Below are 27,392 nucleotides of genomic sequence, written 5' to 3' on the forward strand. Positions count from 1 at the left end.
AAAACTAAACCTATATGTACACTTGCATCAACATGCACACATACAGATCTTGTACATTCACACACCTTGTCTCACACACATGCACAATATCACTATGTGAGGAACATCTGGGATTTTTCAGCCTTGGCTTTGCTCCTTTTTTTCTACTTGAGTGTTAAAGTTTCTGACCAACACCACAGGTCTATCTCTTAGGCCTAGTTGTTGACATCAATGTAGAATACAGGACTGTCACATGGTTTCTTTTTGACAGTGCTTTACGGACATGGAGTCCTTTCACACAACAGGCTGGCTCCTTGGGGAGAACTGACTGAGAACTGCCTTTGGGCACTCATCCTTTGCTTCCTGTCATTCAGTCACACACACACATGTATATTTATAGTGGAATTTACTACAAAATTTTGCCAGGGACAAACTCTGTTGTTGCCATTGGTTCTTTCATATGCACCAAGTTCATGCTACACATGGGACCTCAGTTTACTGTTTCACCCCAATGACTAGCATCCAGACCACCGCCCAAGGTGCAGTGGGAGGAGAGAAAATTCTGGCAAGTGTGGAATTCAATCCCTTGTGTGGCAGATTCTCTTGCTTCCTAGACGGCCGTGTTACCCCAAGGCCACCAGTCCACGTTCTTGGCCTCTCATGCCCTGCTCTGATGGTGGTCTCAATTTCCATATACTCTCCACAAGGTCTCAAGGGCAAATGGGTCTCCATAGCAGCAGCACCCTCCTCCACATCACAAAACACACATCTCCATAGCAGCAGCACCCTCCTCCACATCACAAAACACATCTCCATAGCAGCAGCACCCTCCTCCACATCACAAAACACATCTCCATAGCAGCAGCACCCTCCACATCACAAAACACAGAACACAACTGTCTCAAATTCTGGCTTATCCTGCCTTGCTTTATTGTGTGGAAAAAAATATATAGTGACCAAAATGATCTTATCTATGACATTCATTCACTGTTGCTGCCATGTGGTAGAAATGTCAGGTCTGAGGGTCATCCTTTCATGGATGTTCACAGTTGAGGGTCATCCTTTCATGGATGTGAATTTGGGAGTGCTGCTCAAATTTCATGACCAACACTGCAGGTGCCTGTATCTCAAGAACCTGGCTGATGCCAGGATGTTTTATGAAAGAACAAGCGGTTCCAAACCTCAGTGGTTCCTTTGGAGCATTGTTGCTACATCCTCATTCATCATTAAATACATCTAATACAACACAGCCCTAATTCTGTGGCCTTTCATGACCCACTCCTAGGATGGCCTCAGTTTGGATATTCTCTCCACCTTTTCTTCAAATGTTTACAGTCAAAATACAAGTAACATTACCAGCTGACAATGTATATACATACACACATATATACATACATACATAATGCATACATATATATAAAAGCAGTAGAATATTAGCAGTCATCAAGCATATGATCCATTATGGGAAAATCAACTGGCACAAGGATCACACATTTCTGTGACCAATACTGAACTGAAAAAAGACAACATTACATTCCTCTCTGATTGATTATCACTTCAAATAGTGTCACGGGTCTCTATGACTGATCAACATTACCGTCAGCAAAGCAATAATACAAACTCTGGATTTTTTTTAATATGTTTTTTTGTCGGATATAAAAGATAAATGCAAAGATCACATGTAGGGATTTTATTGTCACTATTTCTGGTCTGATCTTCTTTGGTTTGATTCAACAGCCTGGCTTTTGGTTATGTCTGCTTGCGTGGTTTAAAGTCTTCCTGCATTTGTTCTCTTCAGTTCAATGGTTTTCATTAAATGATGTATTGACTCACTCAGGACAAAGGACCCCGGACAAGGCACAACTGTTTACAACCATTTCAGATGAAGTACTTAAAGAGTGTTTAGTTTTTGGACAGGCACCTAATGTCAAAAGAGGGCGCTAGCCAGCAGGACAAAGGGGAGGTTACCTACTTCTGGGAGGTTATCGGCTGTAGTTTCGTTTTCTCCGCCTAGGTGGATAGTAGTTTGCACAGGACAGGAATGTCAGACCCCTGCCGGAGTCTGCACTAGTTTGGTCACGGTAAGTATGTTATTTAAACGTAATTTTAGATAGAAAATTTCCTTTATAAGCTAAGAATATCTTAACTGACCTTTCCACTCTCCACTATGACCAATAAATGCAGTGTGTGTTGCTGTGCTCGCGAGCAGGCGAGTTATTTCACAGTGACTGGTTCATGTGAACAGTGCACGTCAACAATGGCGTCTAACCCAGTTTTTAGACGAAGGGGCCCTATCATGGCTGTATATATATAACATTCTGAATTTGATCTGTTTCAAACTCTTTGTGCTTTCCTGGATTCATTTTCAAGTCATCAGTGTGTGCAAATTTCAAAGTAAAAATATGGATACTTTCATCTCACTGGCCTTGAAGCAACCACAGGACTCGCTCCCCTGGACACAGACACATGCATCAACACACACACACACACACAACCCACACAGACACACATGCATCAATAAACATACGCACACAACCACCACACACACAATACACAGACACACACACACAATACATACAGACACACATGCATCAATAAACACACACACACACAACCCCCACATACAATATATACACACACACACACACACACACCATCCAGTCCTAAGGCCGTAACCTAAAATATCTCTGACCAAGCACCCTGTGGACACAGTGGCCCCTCCACTCCACATGGAGCTGAAAGAATTGAACCCCAGGTTAGCACGTGGACCTCTTCACACACTGCCTGCAGCCTCCTCCTCCTCACCCCCATCCTCGGGGCCCAGTGGTTCTGAGCTCATCAGCAGCTCCACCTCCTCCAGGGGGATTTGAACCCGCAGCTCCTTCTCCGTCATCAGGTCCACCAGCTCCTGAAGCTGTTGTTCACCAAACAGGGCCGCTCCATCCATGTACAGAACCTGGGACAGAAACGGAAAGGTTGAAAGGTCAAAGGTCCCATTGCCTTTCATGGCCATCCCGGGCAGTGAATTGATATCCACGGTGTCCAGGACTTGGCACAGGAAGCAGCGCCCAATCCTTCTTCTTCTTCTGCGTTCACTCGTATGCACACGAGTGGGCTTTTACGTGTATGACCGTTTTTACCCCGCCATGTAGGCAGCCATACTCCGTTTTCGGGGGTGTGCATGCTGGGTATGTTCTTGTTTCCATAACCCACCGAGCGCTGACATGGATTACAGGATCTTTAACGTGCGTATTTGATCTTCTGCTTGCATATACACACGAAGGGGGTTCAGGCACTAGCAGGTCTGCACATATGTTGACCTGGGAGATCGTAAAAATCTCCACCCTTTACCCACCAGGCACCGTCACCGTGATTCAAACCCGGGACCCTCAGATTGACAGTCCAACGCTTTAGCTTTAACCACTCGGCTATTGCGCCCGTCACGCGCCCAATCCACTTCTTCTACTGTTTTTTTTTTAACCTTCCCCAACCGAGGTCAGGCTCCCATTTACACCAGAAATGATGGATGGGCCATGCCACAGTCAGGTTCACATTTACACCAGAAATGATGGATGGGCCATGCGACAGTCAGGCTCCCATTTACATCAGAAATGATGGATGGATACTGTACGGAGGGGCCATGCCACAGTCAGGTTTGGCACTGGTCCCCTGACCCAGTGTCCACCAGTGATCAGGGTTCGAGGCCCTGTTTGTTTGTGTTCTTGGGAAAGGCATTTTGCTCTGACATTCCTCACACCACCCACATGTGGAAAGGAGACGACGATGTGAGTGAATGCAGGAGCTGCAGCCCATGAATACAGAGAAGAAAGAAAACCAACAGTTTGCTTCTTTTTTTTTTTTTTTTTTTGGTCGCAGGTTTTCTGCATACATGAGTGGATGGATGCTGTATTTAAAGGTTAAAGGCCCCATCGCCAATTACAGCCAGGAGGGCAGTGTTTAGGGAAGGCGGGGCCCAATCATCTTCTTCACCGTTTTTAACCTTCCACAGTCTGAGTCAGCTACCCAGTTACATCTGGTTGACGTGACGACAATCCCCAGTTTGAGTCAGCTACCCAGTTACATCTGGTTGACGTGACGACAATCCCCATGAGTCAGCTACCCAGTTACATCTGGTTGACGTGACGACAATCTCCATGAGTCAGCTACCCAGTTACATCTGGTTGACGTGACGACAATCTCCATGAGTCAGCTACCCAGTTACATCTGGTTGACGTGACGACAATCTCCATGAGTCAGCTACCCAGTTACATCTGGCTGACGTGACAACAATCTCCATGAGTCAGCTACCCAGTTACATCTGGTTGACGTGACGACAATCTCCATGAGTCAGCTACCCAGTTACATCTGGTTGACGTGACGACAATCTCCATGAGTCAGCTACCCAGTGACATCTGGTTGACGTGACGACAATCCCCATGAGTCAGCTACCCAGTTACATCTGGTTGACGTGATGACAATCCCCATGAGTCAGCTACCCAGTTACATCTGGTTGACGTGACGACAATCCCCATCAGTCAGCTACCCAGTTACATCTGGTTGACGTGACGACAATCCCCATGAGTCAGCTACCCAGTTACATCTGGTTGACGTGACGACAATCCCCATGAGTCAGCTACCCAGTTACATCTGGTTGACGTGATGAATTGAGTCAGCTACCCAGTTACATCTGGTTGACATGACGACAATCCCCATGAGTCAGCTACCCAGTTACATCTGGTTGACATGACGACAATCCCCATGAGTCAGCTACCCAGTTACATCTGGTTGATGTGATGACAATCCCCAGTTTGAGTCAGCTACCCAGTTACATCTGGTTGACGTGACGACAATCCCCATGAGTCAGGTACCCAGTTACATCTGGTTGACGTGACGACAATCCCAATGAGTCAGCTACCCAGTTACATCTGGTTGACATGACAACAATCCCCATGAGTCAGCTACCCAGTGACATCTGGTTGACGTGACGACAATCCCCATGAGTCAGCTACCCAGTGACATCTGGTTGACGTGACGACAATCCCCAGTCTGAGTCAGCTACCCAGTTACATCTGGTTGACGTGACGACAATCCCCATGAGTCAGCTACCCAGTGACATCTGGTTGACGTGACGACAATCCCCCATCTGGTTGACGTGAGGACAACTGGAATGAAGTTCCTTTCCCAAGGACACAACGACGTGCCAAAACGGGGACTGGAACCCTGAACACTGGTGAACACTGAACCAGAAGTCCAACACGTAACTGATTGTGCCAAGGCGCCTCAATGATGCTGCCACGGTAAAACAACAACAACAACAACAACAAATCAGTTGTCATCTAGACAAATACTACGGACTTCTTCTTCTTCTGCGTTCGTGGGCTGCAACTCCCATGTTCACTCGTATGCACACGAGTGGGCTTTTACGTGTATGACCGTTTTTACCCCGCCATATAGGCAGCCATACTCCGCTTTCGGGGGTGTGCATGCTGGGAATGTTCTTGTTTCCATAACCCACCGAACGCTGACATGGATTACAGGATCTTTAACGTGCGTATTTGATCTTCTGCTTGCATATACACACGAAGGGGGTTCAGGCACTAGCAGGTCTGCACATATGTTGACCTGGGAGATCGGAAAAATCTCCACCCTTTACCCACCAGGCGCCGTCACCGTGATTCGAACCCGGGACCCTCAGATTGAAAGTCCAACGCTTTAACCACTTGGCTATTGCTCCCGTCAAAATACTACGGACAAGAAAGACTTGTAACAAAAAACACATCAGCTGTGACGTACTGTTCTCTTTCTAATTAAAGTATCAAGACAACAACAACAACAAAAAGAGGTATCACTTTCTACATGAATTTTTACTCAATAAAACTGCAACAACCTTTAATCCCCTGACTGCTGCTGACCAGTATGTGAAGGGCTGTCACCTCACTGACTTATACTGAGCTTACAGGTCAGGTGTATTCGTCATCTTTCTTTATTTCAATTTATCTCTCTTGGCACTGCATTACTTTTGGTTGGCAACATCAGTTACATCACTAGCACAACTAAAAACTGCGCTTCAAAGTCACCTCTTCTTCTTCTGCGTTCACTCGTATGCACACGAGTAGGCTTTTACATGAATGACCGTTTTTACCCCGCCATGTAGGCAGCCATACTCCGTTTTTGGGGGTGTGCATGCTGGGTATGTTCTTGCTTCCATAACCCACCGAACGCTGACATGGATTACAGGATCTTTAACGTGCATATTTGATCTTCTGCTTGCATATACACACGAAGGGGTTCAGGCACTAGCAGGTCTGCACATATGTTGACCTGGGAGATCGTAAAAATCTCCACCCTTTACCCACCAGGCGCCGTCACCGTGATTCGAACCCGGGACCCTCAGATTGACAGTCCAACGCTTTAACCACTCGGCTATTGCGCCCGTCAAAGTCACCTCATTTCACCAAGGCTCAGCACCAAAGGGGTTAACAACACAGGGTCCACAGAGGTTTTCCTAAACTTTTCCATAACCTTTTCCGAAATTTCCATGGCTACAAATCAACCATTTTCCTCACAAAATACATTTCCTCTATTATCAAAATGGCCACGTGGGAAGATAAAACTCACAACCACTACTTCCCTTTGAATGTCCACAGCGGAGCAGTCAGAAGGATGCAATGATAAAGCGGAAAATAACTTAAGTTTTGGTTTTCAACACCACAAATGCCGACAATTGGTATTGTCCTCAAAGAATCTTGGATGAACCTTATAACTGCACATATACTGACACTACCCAGTTGGTGATGATCCAAATCATCAAAGAAAAAAATATTTCTTCATTATTCAGTCAGTGCAAGCATTTGCGTAATTTGAAAGCTTTATCTTTAATTCCATGGCTTTTCCATGACTTCAACTAAAATTCCATGATCTTCCAGTGTTGAGGAAAATTACATTTTCTAATTTCGTGACTTGTACGGACCCTGACAACACAGTAAATAAATGATGGCCTAGAGGTAATGCGTCCGCCTAGGAAGCGAGAGAATCTGGTTCGAATCACGGCACAGCCCCCGAAATTTTCTCCCTCTCCACTAGACCTTGAGTGGTGGTCTGGACGCTAGTCATTCGGATGAGACGATAAACCGAGGTCCCGTGTGCAGCATGCACTTAGCGCATGTAAAAGAACCCACGGCAACAAAAGGGTTGTTCCTGGCAAAATTCTGTAGAAAAATCCACTTTGATAGGAAAAACAAATAAAACTGCACACAGTAAAAAATACAAAAAAAAAAAAAAAAAAAAAGGGTGGCGCTGTAGTATGGCGACGCGTTCTCCCTGGGGACAGCATCCCGAATTTCACACAGAGAAATCTGTTGTGATAAAAAGAAATACAAATACAAACCCCAGACTTACTTTTGCCCATGGACACGACTGCAGGGCTCTGTAAAAAATTCCTTTGGCTCGGTCCATGCTCCCATACTGTGCCTGAACAAATATTTCCACCACAATGATTAGTAAACAACAACAGCATCAACAAAGACCGTACAAGTTAGTTTTATTATCAAATAGTAAAAGATGAACAAGAAATAATTAACAAATAGTAAAAGATGAACAAGAAATAATTATCAAATAGTAAAAGATGAACAAGAAATAACACACACATTCCCACCACCATTGACAGTTAAACAACAACAAAGACCGTACAATTATCTTTTATCATTAAGGAGAATTCACAAGAAACAAACCTCTGCCTCTGTCTGCAGATCATCCACGGACTCAGTGACTTTGGTCTGTGGCCAGTCGTTTAGACTACAAATATGCATGACTGAAATAAAATATTCACACAGAACAGAAAATAGATAAATGCTTTAAAACACAACAAAAATGAATGACACATATAAGGTAAGTGACTGAAATATGATAAAAAATTACAATGGGCCACAATCAGTACATTTGTGTGCACCCAGACTCGCATGCACACTCCGACAAGCTTGCAAACGCATACATACAAACACACAGACATAAATACACACACACACACACACACAAACACAGACAAACACACAGAAAGACACAAATACACATACAGACACAAATACAAACACACAGACACACACACACACAGACACATATACCCCCAAACCCCCCCACACACACAGACAGACACACACAAATAAGCCAGGTAGGCAGTCACCTCAAAGGCCAGGTACATCCTCCACAGCAGGGGGCAGTGCTGGGCCGCCTTGCACTGTACGCCCCGCTCACAGGCCGCTCTCACCCGGTGCACCATGCCCCCCTCACTCACCACGCACCCTGCACACACACACACACACACACACACGCATATATATATACACACACATAATATATTGACAACACACACACACACACACACACGCATATGCAACCACACAGAATTCACAACACACACACACACGCATATACAACCACACATAATTCACAACACACACACACACACACACGCATATACAACCACACAGAATTCACAACACACACACACACACACACACACACACATCCATACATTCACACATTATTCACAACACACACAAACATATACAACCACACATAATTCACAACACACACACACACACATGCATACATTCACACATTATTCACAACACACACACATATACAACCACACATAATTCACAACACACACACACACACACACACATGCATACATTTCACACATTATTCACAACACATACACACACACATGCATACATTCACACATTATTCACAACACACACACACACACACACACACACATGTATGCATACATTCACACATTATTCACAACACACACACATGCATACATTCACACATTATTCACAACACGCACACATGCATACATTCACACATAATACACAACACACACACGCTTACATTCACACATAATTCAAAACACATACAAGCATACACCCACACACAGTTCACACACACATGCACACATACAACCAAACACAATGCACAAAACACACACATGTATACATTCATACACAATTCACTACACACACATGTATACAACACACACACAAGCATATACATCCACATATAATCCACAACACACACACACACACACACACATATCAACCACACACACACAAACACACATATATACAACCACACATAATTCATGACACACACATGCATACGTCCACACACAGTTCACACACGCATATATATATATATATATATATACATACAACCACACACAATGCACAACACACACACTTCACAACACACACACACATACAGTGATATACAACCACACACAATTCACTACACACATACACACACACATACTACCACAAGCAATTCACAACACGCACACACACACACACTTCACAACACACACACACATATAGTGATATACAACCACACACAATTCACTACACACATACACACACACACATACTACCACAAGCAATTCACAACACGCACACAAACATACATACAACACACACACACACACACACATAATTATATAAAACCAATTATATACAACCACACAAAATTCACAACACACACACATACACACACACATACAACCACACACAATTCACAGCACACACATACACGTATACAACTGAGATGCCAACCTGTGTCAAGTGTTTGTAGGAACTATCAGGAAATTTGGTAGGAACACTCCGAGTCCAAGCCACATCAGCAAACGTACATTTTATCTACAAGGCATCCAAACGCTCTGTAGCTTAATCCACCGGGCACAGACGCTGTTTGACCAAGACGCAACTTGATTCAACCACGTTCCCTCTTGTTCGGGCAAATGATGAAGCTGATTGGTCCACTCAATGCTGTTGTCAGAGTGTCAGCGAATCGATTGCAATCGCGCCTTAATTTTAGCGCGATCGCCCAGTCGAGTTACATAATTATGTGACCTGGTTGGAGACATAATTTGACAACAAACAAGAACGCCAGAGAGTCGACAGACAGACAGAAAATACAAAAAAAACTTAGCCGTATGATGAGCACAGGAACAGGAGTCATGATGGCTGCCGGAAAAAGAGGGCGCTCGCCAGGGGGACAAAAGGGAGGTTACCTACTTCCAGGAGGTTATCGGCCATAGTACTTTCGTTTTCTCCACATAGGCGGATAGTAGTTTGCACAGGACAGGAATGTCAGACCCCTGCCGGAGTCTGCACTAGTTGGGTCACGGTAAGTATGTGTAATTAAATGCTGTTTCAATGTAAACACCACACGATTAGCTGAGCATCATCACTTGAGACCAAGGTGAGTAGTGACTGCCCTGGCCTCGTGATCACTAGGTCTAGAGCGTCTGGGCAATGTTACGACAGGAAAGCATGTGACCATGCTATGTCGGAACAATTTTGTCATTGGTGTAACGTCGGAACAAACTGTGATCGAGTGTAACAAAATATGGTGAAATTGTAACAGTTGGCATCTCTGAATACAACCACACACATACACACACACACACACACACACACACACACATACATACAACCACTCAGAAATCACATAATTCACACACACATACAACCACACACAATTCACAATGCACACACACACACACACTCACACACATACATACAACCACACACACACACACACACACACATATTCAACCACACACAATTCACATCACACTCACACACATACATACAACCACACATAATTAACAACACACACACACATATACATACATACAACCACACACAATTCACATCACACACACACACATTCAACCACACACACACACACACACATATTCAACCACACACAATTCACATCACACACACATACATACATACATCCACACATAATTCACAACGCACACACACACATACACACAACAACACAAAAATGACATCACACACACACACACATGCATTCAACCACACACAATTCACATCACACACACACGTACATACATTCACACATAATTCACAACACACACACACACACAACCACATACAAATCACATCACATGCACACACAATGACACGCACACACATACAACCACACATAATTCACATCACAAAACACACACACAACCACGCACAATTCTCAACACACACACACCTTGGCCCTGTGCGTGACTTGCAGAAGCCTCCACCAGTTTGCAGTGTCTGCCCAACTCGGCCAGCACCCCAAACAGCACGGGGAACACAGAGGCGGGGTCCTGGCTCGCAGCCTCAAAGTAGCGCCGCAGCCTCCCCGCCAGAAACGTCTTCATCTCCATGCCCACAAACTGGCACAGAAACCATGCGTCGTCCGGGAAACGAGACAGAGCGGTTGCCAGGTGAGATCGAAACATGCCCATGGAAACTGCGTTCAGGGCCATGTAGTTCTGTAACATGGAGAGAAGGGTGTGATACAGATCCTTTTCCACATCCGTGTAGACATGTTTCACTTGGGACGAAGAGTGTTTCTTCACAGCAGCAGTGCAAAGCTGAAGTGCCGTGTCGAAAACCTGTACGGACTCCGTGAAGCCAGCGGCACAGAGCTCAAAGAGAGCAAAACAGTTCACCACCAGCACCGCGTGACGTGCTGCTGAAGCCTTGGACGACAGGCTGGCAGAGTCACTGAGCAAGTCAGTCATCGTGCTCTGGAACTTTCTACGAGTCCTCAGAACCTGGGCGGCTGGAACTGCTTCCCCCTTGGACGCAGAGAACCGGGTTCTGTCCATGAGGCAGGAGAAGCCGCTCACTGCCTTGTTCTTGCACTCGGGAGATGGTGAGGGTTTCCTGCTGGTCAAAGAGACCAGCTCCAGCGGTGTGAAGCTGAGGTAGATCTCTGCCAAGGTCCGGTACAAGGAGCACAGGCCCGCCATTCCGGCATGGTCATCACTGTCGGCACTGGCCGTGAACATCGCCAGAGCTGTCTGCAGCATGGACATGGCGTCCTTGACCTTGCCAAACGCCCACTCGTTGCGGATATAGGCATCCCACAGTAACAGGTCGTTCCGATTCTGCACTTCCTTCAGCAAACTCTTGCCGAACTTTCTTACGTCTTTCGCTGCTTTTTCTGACAGCAGTGAGGCGTCACGGCAGCCATGTTTCTCTGTCTGAAGCCGCAGCAGCTGACAGTTGAGGACGGTTCGCTGATAGCTGGTGAAGTAAGCCGCAGACTGCCGAAGAACTTCCTCCACAAAGCTGACTATTTCCCCGTGGGGTTGCCATGAGGATTCTGTCTGAATGTTGACTCCAACACTTGAGGCGGAAGGTACCTGTAATGGTGTAGGGATCACAGGGTCATCAGGTCAAAAAGGTCGTGTTTTAAAGTGCACAAGTTCAGAACGTGAACAAGGGTCTGTCGTAAGAATGTCTCCTACATGACTTATTAACCCCTAGGCTGCCTGCATGACGAGATAACTCGTCATGGCAAGCATGTATGCTTCGCTGCCACAATGACGAGATAACTCGTCATCGAAATATTCTGACTTTTCCCTGCTTTGCATTCAGTTCGTTGACAAAAATGCTGGTAGCTTTAGCTTGGGGAATCTTTCTGGATTCTATTCATAGCTAGAAACACCATCTGCGTCATAAGGCAGTCCTTTATTTGAACGTTTTGGTTGGGTTACTGGCCGCAGTCTTTGCCTGGCTCCTCTCCTCGCTCGCTCAACAAAATGTCGGACTGACTCCGTGCTCAAGACATGCGCTCGTGGCGAACTAAATCAACCAAGATTACTTTCTTTAGCTGATGCTCAGAAAGAATTGGAGTATAAATTTGAAGGAGAAGACAGTGGTGAACATTTATAGGACGATTTGATAGAAAATAAAGGGAGCAATCAAGAGAGTGGCCAAGATACAACTATCAGTGAGTGATGCCGGCTGTTCAAGTCTAGCAGATGACAGGTTACCGAATTTTTAGCAGGACATTTTAGCAGGACACCGTATGAGCTATTTTCTTGGCACTCAGCCAACGCGGTCTGATGATAACTGGATGAAGTGACGGTGTGAGAGGGGTGAAGAGGAGGGGGGGTGGAGACTGAGGGGGCGTGGCCTCACATCCATATTATCACTTGCAGAAGTCACAATGCATCTATTTCTTTTTCATTTTTTTTATATTGTGGTTGTTCTAGTATGATTTTGTGTGTGCAGATATCCATTTGTCCAGAAAATGATATTTTTGTGCAAATTACCAGACTAATGTTTGTAATGAACAAGTTGAAAATGTGACAAAAAACAAAACACTGATTTCAAAACAACAGCATGTCACTTAAAATGCATAAAATGGGAAAACATCATGTGCTTTGTATTCTTTATTCATTTCCCTTTCAGAAAATATATACTTTTATGGGTCTTTCTCCAATAACAAAGAGCACAGAATTTTTTGAAAATTTATACCCGTTTTTTGTGAAAAAACCCTGGCAAATAGATTTCACTTAAATCTTATTTTCCTGGCAGTGAAAGGGTTAAAGTTATCAATTTGGGGGAATAACAATCACATTACAACATACCTGTCTGTGTACATACACACACACACATATGCTCACACAAACATACACATAGTGCTCATAGATAAACACTCACAAACACACACATACATACATACACATTTAAGCTCTCTCACACACACGCACACACACACACTAATATCATTTTAAGTGGAAAGATGTTGAATTGAAGACCACTACACCCCCCCTCACACATACATGCTCACCTCCCTCCCCCACACACATATGCTCACACACACCCACACACAAACACATATACTTACCCAACACACGCACACACACACACACACAACCCCCCACACACACCCTCCTCCACACACCCCACCCGCCCACATACACACACAAACAAGATATCAATTCCAAAAACCATCACAAGCTGCGACCATCAAGCATCATGTGCCCACCCACCCATCACCACACACCTGACAGAGGGCAGACAACTTGAGCTGATCAAAGTGCAGCCCCCCCTCCCTCCCTCCCTGCTGCTGCGCCAGTCCCAGCAGATCCAGGAAGGACAGGACCAGTCGGCAGAAAGACGCCGACTGCTGCAGACGTAGGAGCACCGGCGCCACGTCCTCGTACAACACCAGCCGGTCAAGGTCCTCGCAGTCCTCCTCCGTCTCCCCCTTCCCACTGTCAGGTCGCCACGGCAACCAGTGAACGCTCTGACGCAGGCGTTCGATTTTCAGCCATGTCTGCCATGCCGGGAGGTCCTGCTTAAGGATCGTCTCCTGCTCTTCCTCTGTTGATGCTGTTGAAACCGTGAACCGTTCACCAGCCGTCAAACAAAGCCAACAAAAATAATCACATTCCTAAGCATGACATAAGCTGTTATAGCTTGTTGTAGCTCTGCTGTCTGTGTGTACATGTTTCAACCAATCATGAAACTTCTGCTATAACTTTGGTAGTGAGCAGGTTAAAAAAAAAACAACGGATCAACATTTGACACAATGAAACATGCACGCCATCTTCTGCTGAAATCAAGATGAAGAACAATTGTGCCTGACTAAAATAAACATAAAAAAACCCTCCTGATCAGTAAGAAACAGGATAAGCTAGCCAACACAGAACAAAACAGGCAACTCATGAACAGAAGTAATGACGGGCGCCATAGCCAAATGGTTAAAGCGTTGGACTTTCAATCTGAGGGTCCCGGGTTTGAATCACGGTGACGGCGCCTGGTGGGTAAAGGGTGGAGATTTTTACGATCTCCCAGGTCAACATATGTGCAGACCTGCCAGTGCCTGAACCCCCTTCATGTGTATACGCAAGCATAAGATCAAATACGCGTGTTAAAGATCCTGTAATCCATGTCAGCGTTCGGTGGGTTATGGAAACAAGAACATACCCAGCATGCACATCCCCGAAAGCGGAGTATGGCTGCCTACATGGCAGGGTAAAAACGGTCATACACGTAAAAAGCCCACTCGCATATATACGAGTGAACGTGAGAGTTGAAGCCCACGAACGCAGAAGAAGAAGAAGAAGAAGAGTATTAAAAGCAAGTAAGTGAAGACTAAATAAGTGTTGATTATCATTATGATTATCATTCTTTAGTAAGTAAAAAGCAAATAAGTGAAGACTGAATAAGTGTTCTTCACTATAATCATCATTATCATTAGTATTATATCATCATCATCATTATCATTATTATCATTCTTATTTCTGCTACCAATATTATTATTATCCAGTAAGTAAAGAGTAAGAAAGAACATGCTGCATTTAAAACTGTTACATTTAAAATGACATAACTGAGTGCAAGCATGTAGCGTTATGTATGAAATGTATATGCCTGCAATCAAGGCCTGACTGATTAATGTGTTGAGTTATGCTGATGGTCAGTAACCTTCCTAGCACATGCGGTGCAGTGTATATGGATTCACCTGAACACAGTGACGCTTCCTTGAGAAACTGAAACTGAGACTCCATTATAGATGCTGTCCAGCCTGTGCACACCAACATACACACACACTCACACACACACAGGGATACACACACACACACACACACACAGACGCACACACAAGGATACACACAGACACATACACAGACACAGACACACACACACACACACACACACACTCAAATCTCACACATCACTAACAACGTACCAGAACCAACAGAATCAACAGTTGACGATTTGGCGGCATCCACCCAGGAAGCCCACCCCTTGGCGCCACGCTCCCCAAACCTGGCCACCCCAGAGTCCCAGAAGCTCTCAAACACTGCTGCAGAGTCATGGGTGGGCGTCAGGTTGAGGGAGGAGGGGCGGAACAGGTTGAACTCCACCAGAGCCTGGTAGGATGCCACAGCTTTCTCCGTGAAGCCGCTCTGATGGAGGAACAGGCAGTACTGCTCAAACACACCTGGAGCACAGTGATCAACACGGTAAACAATTAGCAAACAACAACACCATCATCACCACCACCAGCAACAACTATGAAACACACACAGAGACACAAACACCACCACCACCAGCAACAACTACCAAACACACACAGACACAAACACCACCACCAACAACAACAACAACTACCAAACACACACAGACACAAACACCACCACCACCAGCAACAACAACTACCAAACACACACAGACACAAACAACACCACCACCAACAACAACTACCAAACACACACAGACACAAACAACACCACCAACAACAACAACTACCAAACACACACAGACACAAACAACACCACCACCGGCAACAACAACTACCAAACACACACAGACACAAACAACACCACCACCGGCAACAACAACTACCAAACACACACAGACACAAACAACACCACCACCGGCAACAACAACTACCAAACACACACAGACACAAACAACACCACCACCACCAACAACAACTACCAAACACAGAGACACAAACAACACCACCACCAACAACAACAACTACCAAACACACACAGACACAAACACCACCACCAACAACAACAACTACCAAACACACACAGACACAAACAACACCACCAACAACAACTACCAAACACACACAGACACAAACAACACCACCAACAACAACAACAACTACCAAACACACACAGACACAAACAACACCACCACCAACAACAACAACTACCAAACACACACAGACACAAACAACACCAACAACAACAACAACTACCAAACACACACAGACACAAACAACACCACCACCACCAGCAACAACTACCAAACACACACAGACACAAACAACACCACCACCAACAACAACAACTACCAAACACACACAGACACAAACAACACCACCACCAACAACAACTACCAAACACACACAGACACAAACAACACCACCAACAACAACTACCAAACACACACAGACACAAACAACACCACCACCGGCAACAACAACTACCAAACACACACAGACACAAACAACACCACCAACAACAACAACTACCAAACACACACAGACACAAACAACACCACCACCAGCAACAACTACCAAACACACAGACACAAACAACACCACCACCACCATCAACAACCAACAAACACACACAGACACAAACACCACCACCACCAGCAACAACTACCAAACACACACAGACACAAACACCACCACCAGCAACAACTACCAAACACACACAGACACAAAGAACACCACCACCAGCAACAACTACCAAACACACACAGACACAAACACCACCACCAGCAACAACTACCAAACACACACAGACACAAAGAACACCACCAACAACAACTACCAAACACACACAGACACAAACACCACCACCACCAACAACAACAACTACCAAACACACACAGACACAAACAACACCACCACCAACAACAACAACTACCAAACACACACAGACACAAACACCACCACCACCAACAACAACAACTACCAAACACACACAGACACAAACACCACCACCACCAACAACAACAACTACCAAACACACACAGACACAAACACCACCACCACCAACAACAACAACTACCAAACACACACAGACACAAACAACACCACCACCACCAACAACTACCAAACACACACAGACACAAACAACACCACCAACAACAACAACAACTACCAAACACACACAGACACAAACACCACCACCACCACCATCAACAACCAACAAACACACACACAGGCACCAACAACAACACCATGCAACAATAACTATCAAACATGCACACAGACACAAACACAACACCACCACCATCACCAACAACTACCAAACACACATGCAAAAACTTCTGCATGTGTGTACATATGATGGGGATTATGACACTGCAGACTGCAAAAAGACAATTTCCATCCTCAGCCCACCATGTGGCCGGTGCATAGATCAAACTCATGACCATCTGAGTGAAAGTAGAAAGCCCTTAACTTGGGTTACTGTGCCCACCGTAGACAACCAATTTCAGAACTGTCAATTAGGATCCAATAATGTACTGCACTGTTTTTTGAGCTGGCTGACTGGACCAAGGGAGGTAACGTTTCCAATTTTTCCTCATTCAATGTCTTTTTCTGGAGCATTTCATAAAAACTGGAAGTGGTCCACTTAGCTGACATTGTTGCTCTCTCTGTTTAAACTTTTTTTTTCTTTTCTTTCTTTAAATCTTAGTGTTGACACAATGTAGACATTCAACTATATAAGAATCAATTAACTATATGACCACTGATTGATAACCATACAACTGTGCACCTTACATATAATCATATATATATATATATATATAGTTTGCTAAACACAGTAGTGGATGAATACAAGTGCAGGTAATATGTAAACAACACTTACCTTATTTCCAAATAACTTTGCAAAGAAAAGAAAAAAAAAGAAAAAAAGAAAAAAAAAAAGGAAAATAGAAATTGTCCACAGACAGCGGTTTGGGGCCATGAATTCTGTCTGAGGAAGAGAGCCAAATTCATGGCTGGTATGACAGCAGTTTGGGGCCATGTGAATTCTGTCTGAGGAAGAGAGCCAAATTCATGGCTGGTATGACAGCAGTTTGGGGCCATGAAATCTGTCTGAGGAAAAGAGCCAAATTCATTCCTGGTGTGACAGCAGTTTGGGGCCATGAAATCTGTCTGAGGAAAAGAGCCTAAGTCATGGCTGATATGGCAGCAGTTTGGGGCCATGAATTCTGTCTGAGGAAAAGAGCCTAAGTCATGGCTGATATGGCAGCAGTTTGGGGCCATGAATTCTGTCTGAGGAAGAGAGCCAAATTCATGGCTGGTGTGACAGCAGTTTGGGGCCATGTGAATTCTGTCCGAGGAAGAGAGCCAAATTCATGGCTGATATGGCAGCAGTTTGGGGCCATGTGAATTCTGTCTGAGGAAGAGAGCCAAATTCATGCCTGGTGTGACAGCAGTTTGGGGCCATGAATTCTGTCTGAGGAAGAGAGCCAAATTCATGGCTGATATGGCAGCAGTTTGGGGCCATGTGAATTCTGTCTGAGGAAGAGAGCCAAATTCATGCCTGGTGTGACAGCAGTTTGGGGCCATGTGAATTCTGTCCGAGGAAGAGAGCCAAATTCATGGCTGATATGGCAGCAGTTTGGGGCCATGAATTCTGTCCGAGGCAGAGAGCCTAAGTCATGGCTGATATGGCAGCAGTTTGGGGCCATGTGAATTCTGTCTGAGGAAGAGAGCCAAATTCATGGCTGGTGTGACAGCAGTTTGGGGCCATGAATTCTGTCTGAGGAAGAGAGCCAAATTCATGGCTGGTGTGACAGCAGTTTGGGGCCATGTGAATTCTGTCCGAGGAAGAGAGCCAAATTCATGCCTGGTGTGACAGAAGTTTTATCCCCTGTGGACTACACTCCTCAGATATTTCGGCATTGGCAGTGACCTGACATCCTGTGACCCATGCGCCAATCATACCTTAGTGATGTCCTTATTCATGGCCAGAAAAAGTCTCAATGCAATGGGTGCGTGCATGTGTATGTAAGTGTGTGTGTGAATGTGTGAGTGTGTTTGTGTTTGTGTGTGTGTGTGTGTGCGCGTGTGCATGCGTGCGTGCATGCGTGCGTGTGTGCGTGCGCGTGTGTTTAGATACATATATATATGAACAAACACACCATGCCACACAAGCCCACCCAAACCTACACACAGCACACACTGACTGACAAACAAACAACAGTCCACTCACCCATCACATCCTCCTCCAGGGTCTCAGTCGTGGTCATGACCTTGACCCTGCCCTCCAGGATGGGGCCCAGGGTGCGGAAGCAGCGGTGGTACAGCTTGACCAGGCGGCCCACTGTGAAGCTGCCCAGCCGCGCCTGCTGGAAGGTCAGGTAACTCCGCCACAGCCGCACGTCACCGGCGTGGACAAACAGCAGGTTGTCCCACTCCTTGGCCAGGGACGAGGGGTCTGACACGTCCTGTTCGACAGGTTTCACTTTCAGTCGCTGTGTTTCATTGTATCTTGAAATGAAAGAACAATGAGGCTAGGAGCGTAAACAAAATAATAAGAGAAAATAAACAAACAAATAAGTAAATATGATAAATTATAGTAGAAGCCAAATAATTGAAAAAAAAACCCCAATCAAGGGCAAAAATGGGCCACGGTCAGGGAACCCATGCGCATACACACATGTGCACACATCAAGTATGTAACTGCACACACTAACACACGGACACACACACACACACATCTGTGCACGTGCGCACACACACTCACACAGATGCATAACGCACATGCAACAATTTAAACGAATGTACCCTGGATCAATGCTACAGATCAAAGCACATGAATTTGAACACACAGTCACACACACACACACAACACACACATATACACATATATCTACACATGATAACATTAAGTGTCACTCGTGGGACCAGGCATGTGCACACACAGACACACAAACACACACACAGAAACACAGACACACACACATATGGACACACACACACACACACAGACACACACTCACATAGACACACACACGCTTAAACACCCCCCCTCCCACCTTCCCTCCACACACAGACCTGTTCAACCTCCAGCTTCATCAGCTTGAGGTCCAGGGAGGATGGGTTGGCTGCGAGGGCCTTCTCCAGGATGGCCAACTTCTTCTCAATGCAGGCACGGGGCGGCTGGAACACATCCTTCATCCTCCGCTTGGCCACTGACTCCGCCGAGAAGCGAGCGTCTCGAAAGACCTGATCCTGAAAGGACACAAACTCCGTCCACAGTTTGACATTGCCTGGATTGTCCTGAAGCTGTCGGTTGTAGAAAGCGATCCTCTCCATAGTTTCATCTACCACCGTCTCCTCTCCGATCTCCTCCTTGGTGGCCGGGCCTTTTCCCTGGACGTAGAGATTTGTTGTGTTGTCCAAAAGGCCGAGGGGGTTGGTCTGGCCTGAACTAGGAGAACGTTCGTGTCCCTCATCTTTATCCCGGACAGGAATGTACTCCGCTGTTTTGTTCTCTACATGCTTGTCCACAGGCACGGAGCACCCCCTGCCCCTGACCTGCTTCCTGTTCTCTTTGGAGTAGTACCTGCAGGGGGCGCCTCTGTCTTTCTTCCTGTCGCCAAGCTGCACGTCTGTGTTACCCAGGCACTGGTCTGTCAGTCGCCGGTAGCGAGCGATGTGACCTTTGTACACTGATTCATAGTTCCAAAGCGACTTCTCCGCTTTCCGGTCCAGCCTAAAAGCAAACTCCGGCTTCAGTCCAGGAATCTCTTGCAGGAATGTTTTCGTCGTCTGGTTCCTCCAGAATTCTGAAGGGTCCTCTGGTTTGCTGGGAAGAAAAAGAACGAAAGGAAAAGTTTTTGTTTTTTTAATCAATTTTTTTAAAAACTCTAACAAATATCTAATTAAATAAACTAATAAACAAAGAGCTAATAAGCTTTTAGGATGTGTACTGATGTGTCGTTAATTGTAACAAATACGACACATCGTCTAACTTAAAAATACAAATTAAAGACACACTTCTACAATTTCATGCTTAACGAGGCTACAGCAACAATGATGATTATAATACTATTTTCACCCGCTGCATGTTTTCTGGAATTCGTTTACATCAACAAATGTAAACATCCCTTGCCTTCTCTCTGTTCTATAAATACAGAATGCATTAACATCTATATTCTATCTTCGAACAAGCTGATCATTTGGCCTCTGATATAATCGCATACTTCGTACATTTCTTGTCTTCATCACCAGCATGTCTTTTGGCCGAAAATATACCTCATATCCTTTCCTGTATTAGAATATAAGGTAAGTATCAACACAACCCAAATCCAAAGACCGTGAAATAGTGACTGCTGTATTCTAACAAAATCACATTGTGCAGTGTGTGTGTGTATGTGTGTGTGTGTGACAGGCAGAGAGAGAGAGAGAGAAAGAGAGGAGAGAGAGAGAGAGAGGGGAGAGAGAGAGAGAGAAAGAGAGAGAGAGAGTGCACATGTGTGTGTGTGCGCGTGCACGCACTTGTGTGTAAGGGTGTGGTGCGCGTGTGTGTTCTTTCTTTTAGTCTATTTCCATTTTACATTATAATATCAATCATGTGTTTAACAGTGTTGAAAACTTTTGTGTGTGTGTGTGTGTGTGTGTGTGTGTGTGTGTTTGTGTTCATGGATGCGTGTGTACTTGCAAATATACACGCTTGTACTCATGTGCGTATGTTTATGCGTGCAAGTATGTCTTAGTGCTTGTGCAGTGGTTCGCGTGACAGTGCGAGTGTGCAAAAATGTAGCTCATTATGCTTTCATGTGCATGACAGAAGGTATGCAGGTGACATGACGACACTACCTGTCCTTGCTGTCTTCAGCCGGGCTCCTGCTCCTGCCTTCCTTGTGCTTGTGTTTCTTCTTCTTCTTCTTCTTCTTGTGCTTCTTCCCCTCACGGCTTCCACTGTTGTCATGGTGCTTTGGACTTTTGTGGATTTTATTTGCAGGCAAGCTTTCCTCATCAGACTCTGAAACACAACCCACGTACCTCAAGAAGTCTTTGGCGCTGTGTGTCAAACATTGAAACAGACTTTTGAAAATCATAAAACAAGACTGATCAAAGAGCTTTGTTTTTCTGTCTACCCTCTCTCCCCTGGTTCTTCATTCCCCGTGATGCTCAACAGATGTTTTCTTCGTTTCATGGTCAACGTTCTGGTAATGTTCAGTCACATGTGTGTTAGATTCAAACAACATAACGTGAGTGTTGATTCACCATGACGACCTTCAAAAGTGAAACTGCTAGCATCAATTTTACAGATTTGCAATGTAAAACTGGGTGTGCCTATGCTTTGTGTCACAGTGTCATCAATTGTGCAAAACGTTCTCAGGAATAATTCCTCTATTGTTTGTGGACACATCTGCAGATTTCATGAAGACATGCAACTGATCAAATATCTGAAGACTAATTAAAGCTGAAGGCCTACAGCCTTTTTGTTATCTTACTCTGTTTCACTGTTAGCTGAAGTAGCTGGGATACAATTTTCAGAAATCAAAATCGACCAACAGTTATTTCTTAAAATTGTGTTGATAAATTTTAAAGGAAATTTTCTATCTAAAATTATGTTTAATTAACATACTTACCGTGACCCAACTAGTGCAGACTCCGGCAGGGGTCTGACATTCCTGTCCTGTGCAAACTACTATCCGCCTAAACGGAGAAAACAAAAGTGCTACGGCCGATAACCTCCCGGAAGTAGGTAACCTCCCCTTTGTCCCCCGGGGTAGTGACAATTTTTTTTTCCAATAACAAAGTGACCAGTGCATTGGAAACACCTTAAACAGAGAGTCACTGTCCAGACCTGTCAAACAGGAGCATCAGCACATGCCACAAACCTGATTCAGACAGGCTTCGTTTCAGGGGCTTGATCTCTGTGTGGTGGGCATCCTCTTCTTCTCCATCAGATGACGACTGTCTGGCACTACCAAGTTCCCTGGAGAAAATAACAGACACCGCTTATAACAGTCAATGTGAGAGGAGAGGGAGGGGGTGGGAGGTAGAGGCAACTCCTCAGACTTTCTGCACGTGGCATGGAAAGTAATAATAATCAGCATATCTTATCTTCTGCATGCATACACTTAATACATGGGAGGCTAAAATAAATGTGAACTCTTAAATCCCAAACAGCTGTAGCTGGGGTCATGGACTTTACTGACACATGGGGTGTGTCCAGAATACTACCTGACTATTGTGCATGTCTAGGCCCAACACTCGGCTTATATCACAGATTGACATAAGTTTACATTTGGGTCAACAGCAAAGTGAGAGCTGTATTATCAATGGTTTCTCCAGTCAATGGGAAACCATTTACAGCTTAGTCTTTTGTGAAGGACTATGACTCTGAAACTAGGAGGCAAAATTGCACTGGCTCTTCGTGCTGCAGCCTTGTGGGCTAGTTGGCTTTTGGGAACCATCCCAACGCCGACTGTCCTAAAACCCTCTTGGCCGAGAGAGTGGGGATGTACTTGGGCAAGACACTCTCCACTATAATCAAATTCTAGCCCAAGTTGCCTCCTCTGCTGTTCTGATGGTCATAGTCGGACACGACTGATAATCATATATAAATTGTGCATGTCTCCAATGATCCTGGCAAATGAATATAACTCTATTTACATACATGTCAGACAGCAAACATTTATAAATATATAAATCCACAATAGATCAGAATTTTGATGCACCACATCACACAGTGATGTTGGCACCAACAAGAACAACAAAGAATGACGTGGTATCACCTCTTGACAGAAGTCTCTGGACTGGAAGATGTGATGCCTTGTGAGGCTGTGGGTCGACTGCTTTCCTCTTGTGCCAGAAGTAAGGATGTGGGAATGAAGCTCTTGTTTTCAAGCCAGTCGAGGTCATTATCCACTGAACAAAAGGCAATAAAAAATAAATATAATGAAAATACTAGAAAAAGCAACAACAGAAAATTCAGTTATACATACTTCATACTAGGCTTCAAGGAAAGTGTACATGATAAACATTTTTCTGCATGCAGAATATCAGGTCAATCAGGACTCAAAACACAAACCTGTCTTATTTTCCATGATAACTAACACTTCTGATGGATATGCTGAAATGTTATCTCCTCTTGTCGACTGGGTAGTCAGCTTCAGTGCATACCAGTTGCATTTCCCTCCTCCATTTCAGTTAACTCCTCATGGTCACCAACTCTTCTTCTTCCTACAGTTGTTGCCAATCTGTACTGACATTTTAGGTGACCACACAGCGCTTGTTCCATCAGTCATTGCCAATCTGTACTGACATTTTAGGTGACCACACAGCGCTTGTTCCATCAGTCATTGCCGATCTGTACTGACATTTTAGGTGACCACACAGCGCTTGTTCCATCAGTCATTGCCAATCTGTACTGACATTTTAGGTGACCACACAGAGCTTATTCCATCAGTCATTGCCGATCTGTACTGACATTTTAGGTGACCACACAGCACTTGTTCCATCAGTCATTGCCGATCTGTACTGACATTTTAGGTGACCACACAGCGCTTGTTCCATCAGTCATTGCCGATCTGTACTGACATTTTAGGTGACCACACAGCGCTTGTTCCATCAGTCATTGCCGATCTGTACTGACATTTTAGGTGACCACACAGCGCTTGTTCCATCAGTCATTGCCGATCTGTACTGACATTTTAGGTGACCACACAGCGCTTGTTGATGGAGAGATGGGATATGGGAGAGAAAGCCTTAAAAAAAACACACACACAAAAAAAAAAAGGGGTGGGGGGGTGGGGTGAGACGGTTAACCTCCTCCCCAGTTCAGCCTGGGGGGCCCAGGCCCGGGCCCCACACCACAGGAAAAAAAATTTTTTTTCTTTATCTCAGTACCTTCGATGTGAAGACACTGCGGGAGGGAGACAGGAAGGTGTCAGCTGGGAGGGTGTTCCAATCAGTGATGGTAAGGGGGAAGAATGAGAACTTTGTTGTCTTCATTTGACAATAAACAGACTCTGAGAGAGAGAGAGAGAGAGAGAGAGAGTGTGTGTGTGTGTGTGTGTGTGTGAGTGTTTGTGTGTGTGTGTGTGTGCATGTGTGTGTGTGTGTACTGTGTCATGGGTGTGTTGTTACTGTGCATGCACGTGTGCTTGTGATTTCACAAGTATGATTATTACTATACTGTAACAGTGGTGGAGCTCTCTGTGTGTGTGTGTGTGTGTGTGTGTGTGTGTGTGTGTGTGTAACTGTTAAAGACTTGTAGCTTCAGTGCACTGTAGAAGTGTATGATGTGAATGTTTGATGTGCATTATTGAGCGCGCGCGCGCGCGCGCGTGTGTATGTGTGTGTGTGAGAGAGAGAGAAAGAGTGTGTGTGTGTGTGTGTGTGTGTGTGTGTGTGTGTGTGTGTGTGTGTGTGTGTGTGTGTGTGCTTACATTCGAGCGCGTGTGTGTGCATGTTCGTACTTTACACTTACGGTTATTTCCGGATGTGACATTGGTGGACGTAGCAGAAATAACAGGAAACAAGGACTGTCTGCTGGTGTCTGTTTGTTCAGATAATACAACTGGGAACAATGGCTTTACGTCTTTCCGACGATCGGCACCACTTTCGGAAGCCATTTTGAACTGTTGTTATTTTTGTGAGTAACGTCCCTTGAAAGCTTGTTTCGGTTCTTTCTATGAGAAAGTGTTTGCGTCAAAAATAAAATACTTGAATCCCTGATTGTGCACCCAAGACTGCCCTTACTCCTCTTTCGACCCCTCCATCTATTTGAAATACAGAACAGGATAAAGAATTGGAACAATCCAACCGATAGTTATCAAGTTACACAAGATCTATGAGGAAGTAGATTCTGATGTTGGTAGATTGAAATTACAAGTTAGTATTGATGATTTAGTACACTGGACTGATAGATGGCAAATTAAATTTAATAACAATAAATGTAAAGTTTTACACGTAGGCAGAAATAATCCACATTATAAGTATTATATGAATGGTACGGACTTGCAGGAGACTTCATCGGAGAGAGATCTTGGAGTCATTGTTGACTCTGGTCTCTCTTTTGATGTTCATGTTAATGAAACCATTAAAAAAGCCAATAGATTGACCGGAATGCTAGTTGGAAACATACAGTGTAAAAGTAAAGATATAATGGTGCCATTATTTAAGTCATTAGTCAGACCAGTCTTAGAATATGGGAATGTTGTTTGGAATACGGGTTTTGTGAAACATACAGACAGTATTGAAAATGTTCAACGAAGATTCACTAAAAGAATCATTGGCTTTGCTGATATGGACTATGAAAGTAGGTTGCAAGCACTTAAGTTACCTAGTTTAGAATATAGAAGACTGCGTGGTGATTTAATAGAGATGTATAAAATGACACATGGATTATATGACAGCAGAACCATAAACTCTTTGTTTACATTGAATGAGAACAGTACTACAAGAGGCCATTCCTACAAACTATTAAAAGTTTCAGTTAAAACTTCCAGATTTGCACATTTCTTTACTAACAGAGTATCAAATGTTTGGAACAATTTGTCACAAGATGTTGTTTCCGCAGGAACAGTGAATACATTTAAAAATTATCTTGATATTCATTTGAAAAATTTTAAATACAAAACTCATTTACATATTTATTGATTTTTTCAAGCATTGCGTACTCAATGTTGAAAAATGCATCAGACATATGTGGGGACTCTCTTTTTCTTCCCCACATCAAGCGGGCAAAAGGCCTCGTCAGGCCTGCACGCCTTGATATGATATGATATGATACACCCGAAAGAAGTAAATTATAATATGTTAATTTGCACTGACTAATACAAAAGATGTTAGACTGAAAATGAAATCCTGAGATCGCCAGTGCGGTTTGTTTTTTCTTTGTTTCATTTGAACATTGGGGACTTTCGTTCCAGTTGTTAATTGCCTATTGTAATAAGGGGAACAGAGAGAGAGAGAGAGAGGGAGGGAGGGAGCGACGGAGGGAGAGAGAGAGAGAAAGAAAGCCTGAGAGAGAGAGAGAGAGAGAGAGAGAGAGAGAGAGAGAGAGAGAGAGAGTCTTCTCTCTAGTC

General features: G+C 44.5%; 1 protein-coding gene across 1 annotated transcript; it reads right to left on the reverse strand.

Moving 5' to 3' along the window:
• Window positions 1-883: 883 nt before the first annotated feature.
• LOC143296226 (nuclear exosome regulator NRDE2-like) lies at window positions 884-25,937 on the reverse strand. The gene is made up of 12 exons (XM_076608052.1): window positions 25,793-25,937; window positions 24,096-24,228; window positions 23,196-23,293; window positions 22,165-22,330; window positions 20,398-21,151; window positions 19,553-19,787; window positions 15,541-15,795; window positions 13,852-14,180; window positions 11,053-12,199; window positions 8,159-8,277; window positions 7,378-7,449; window positions 884-2,935 (listed from the first exon to the last, which is right to left on the reverse strand). The coding sequence occupies exons 1-12, from the start codon at window positions 25,935-25,937 to the stop codon at window positions 2,753-2,755; spliced, it is 3,636 nt and encodes a 1,211-aa protein (XP_076464167.1). The 3' UTR covers window positions 884-2,752.
• Between the last annotated feature and the right edge of the window lie 1,455 nt (window positions 25,938-27,392).

This window comes from Babylonia areolata, chromosome 21 (genome assembly GCF_041734735.1).
Source record: "Babylonia areolata isolate BAREFJ2019XMU chromosome 21, ASM4173473v1, whole genome shotgun sequence".
Lineage (NCBI taxonomy): Eukaryota > Metazoa > Mollusca > Gastropoda > Neogastropoda > Buccinidae > Babylonia > Babylonia areolata.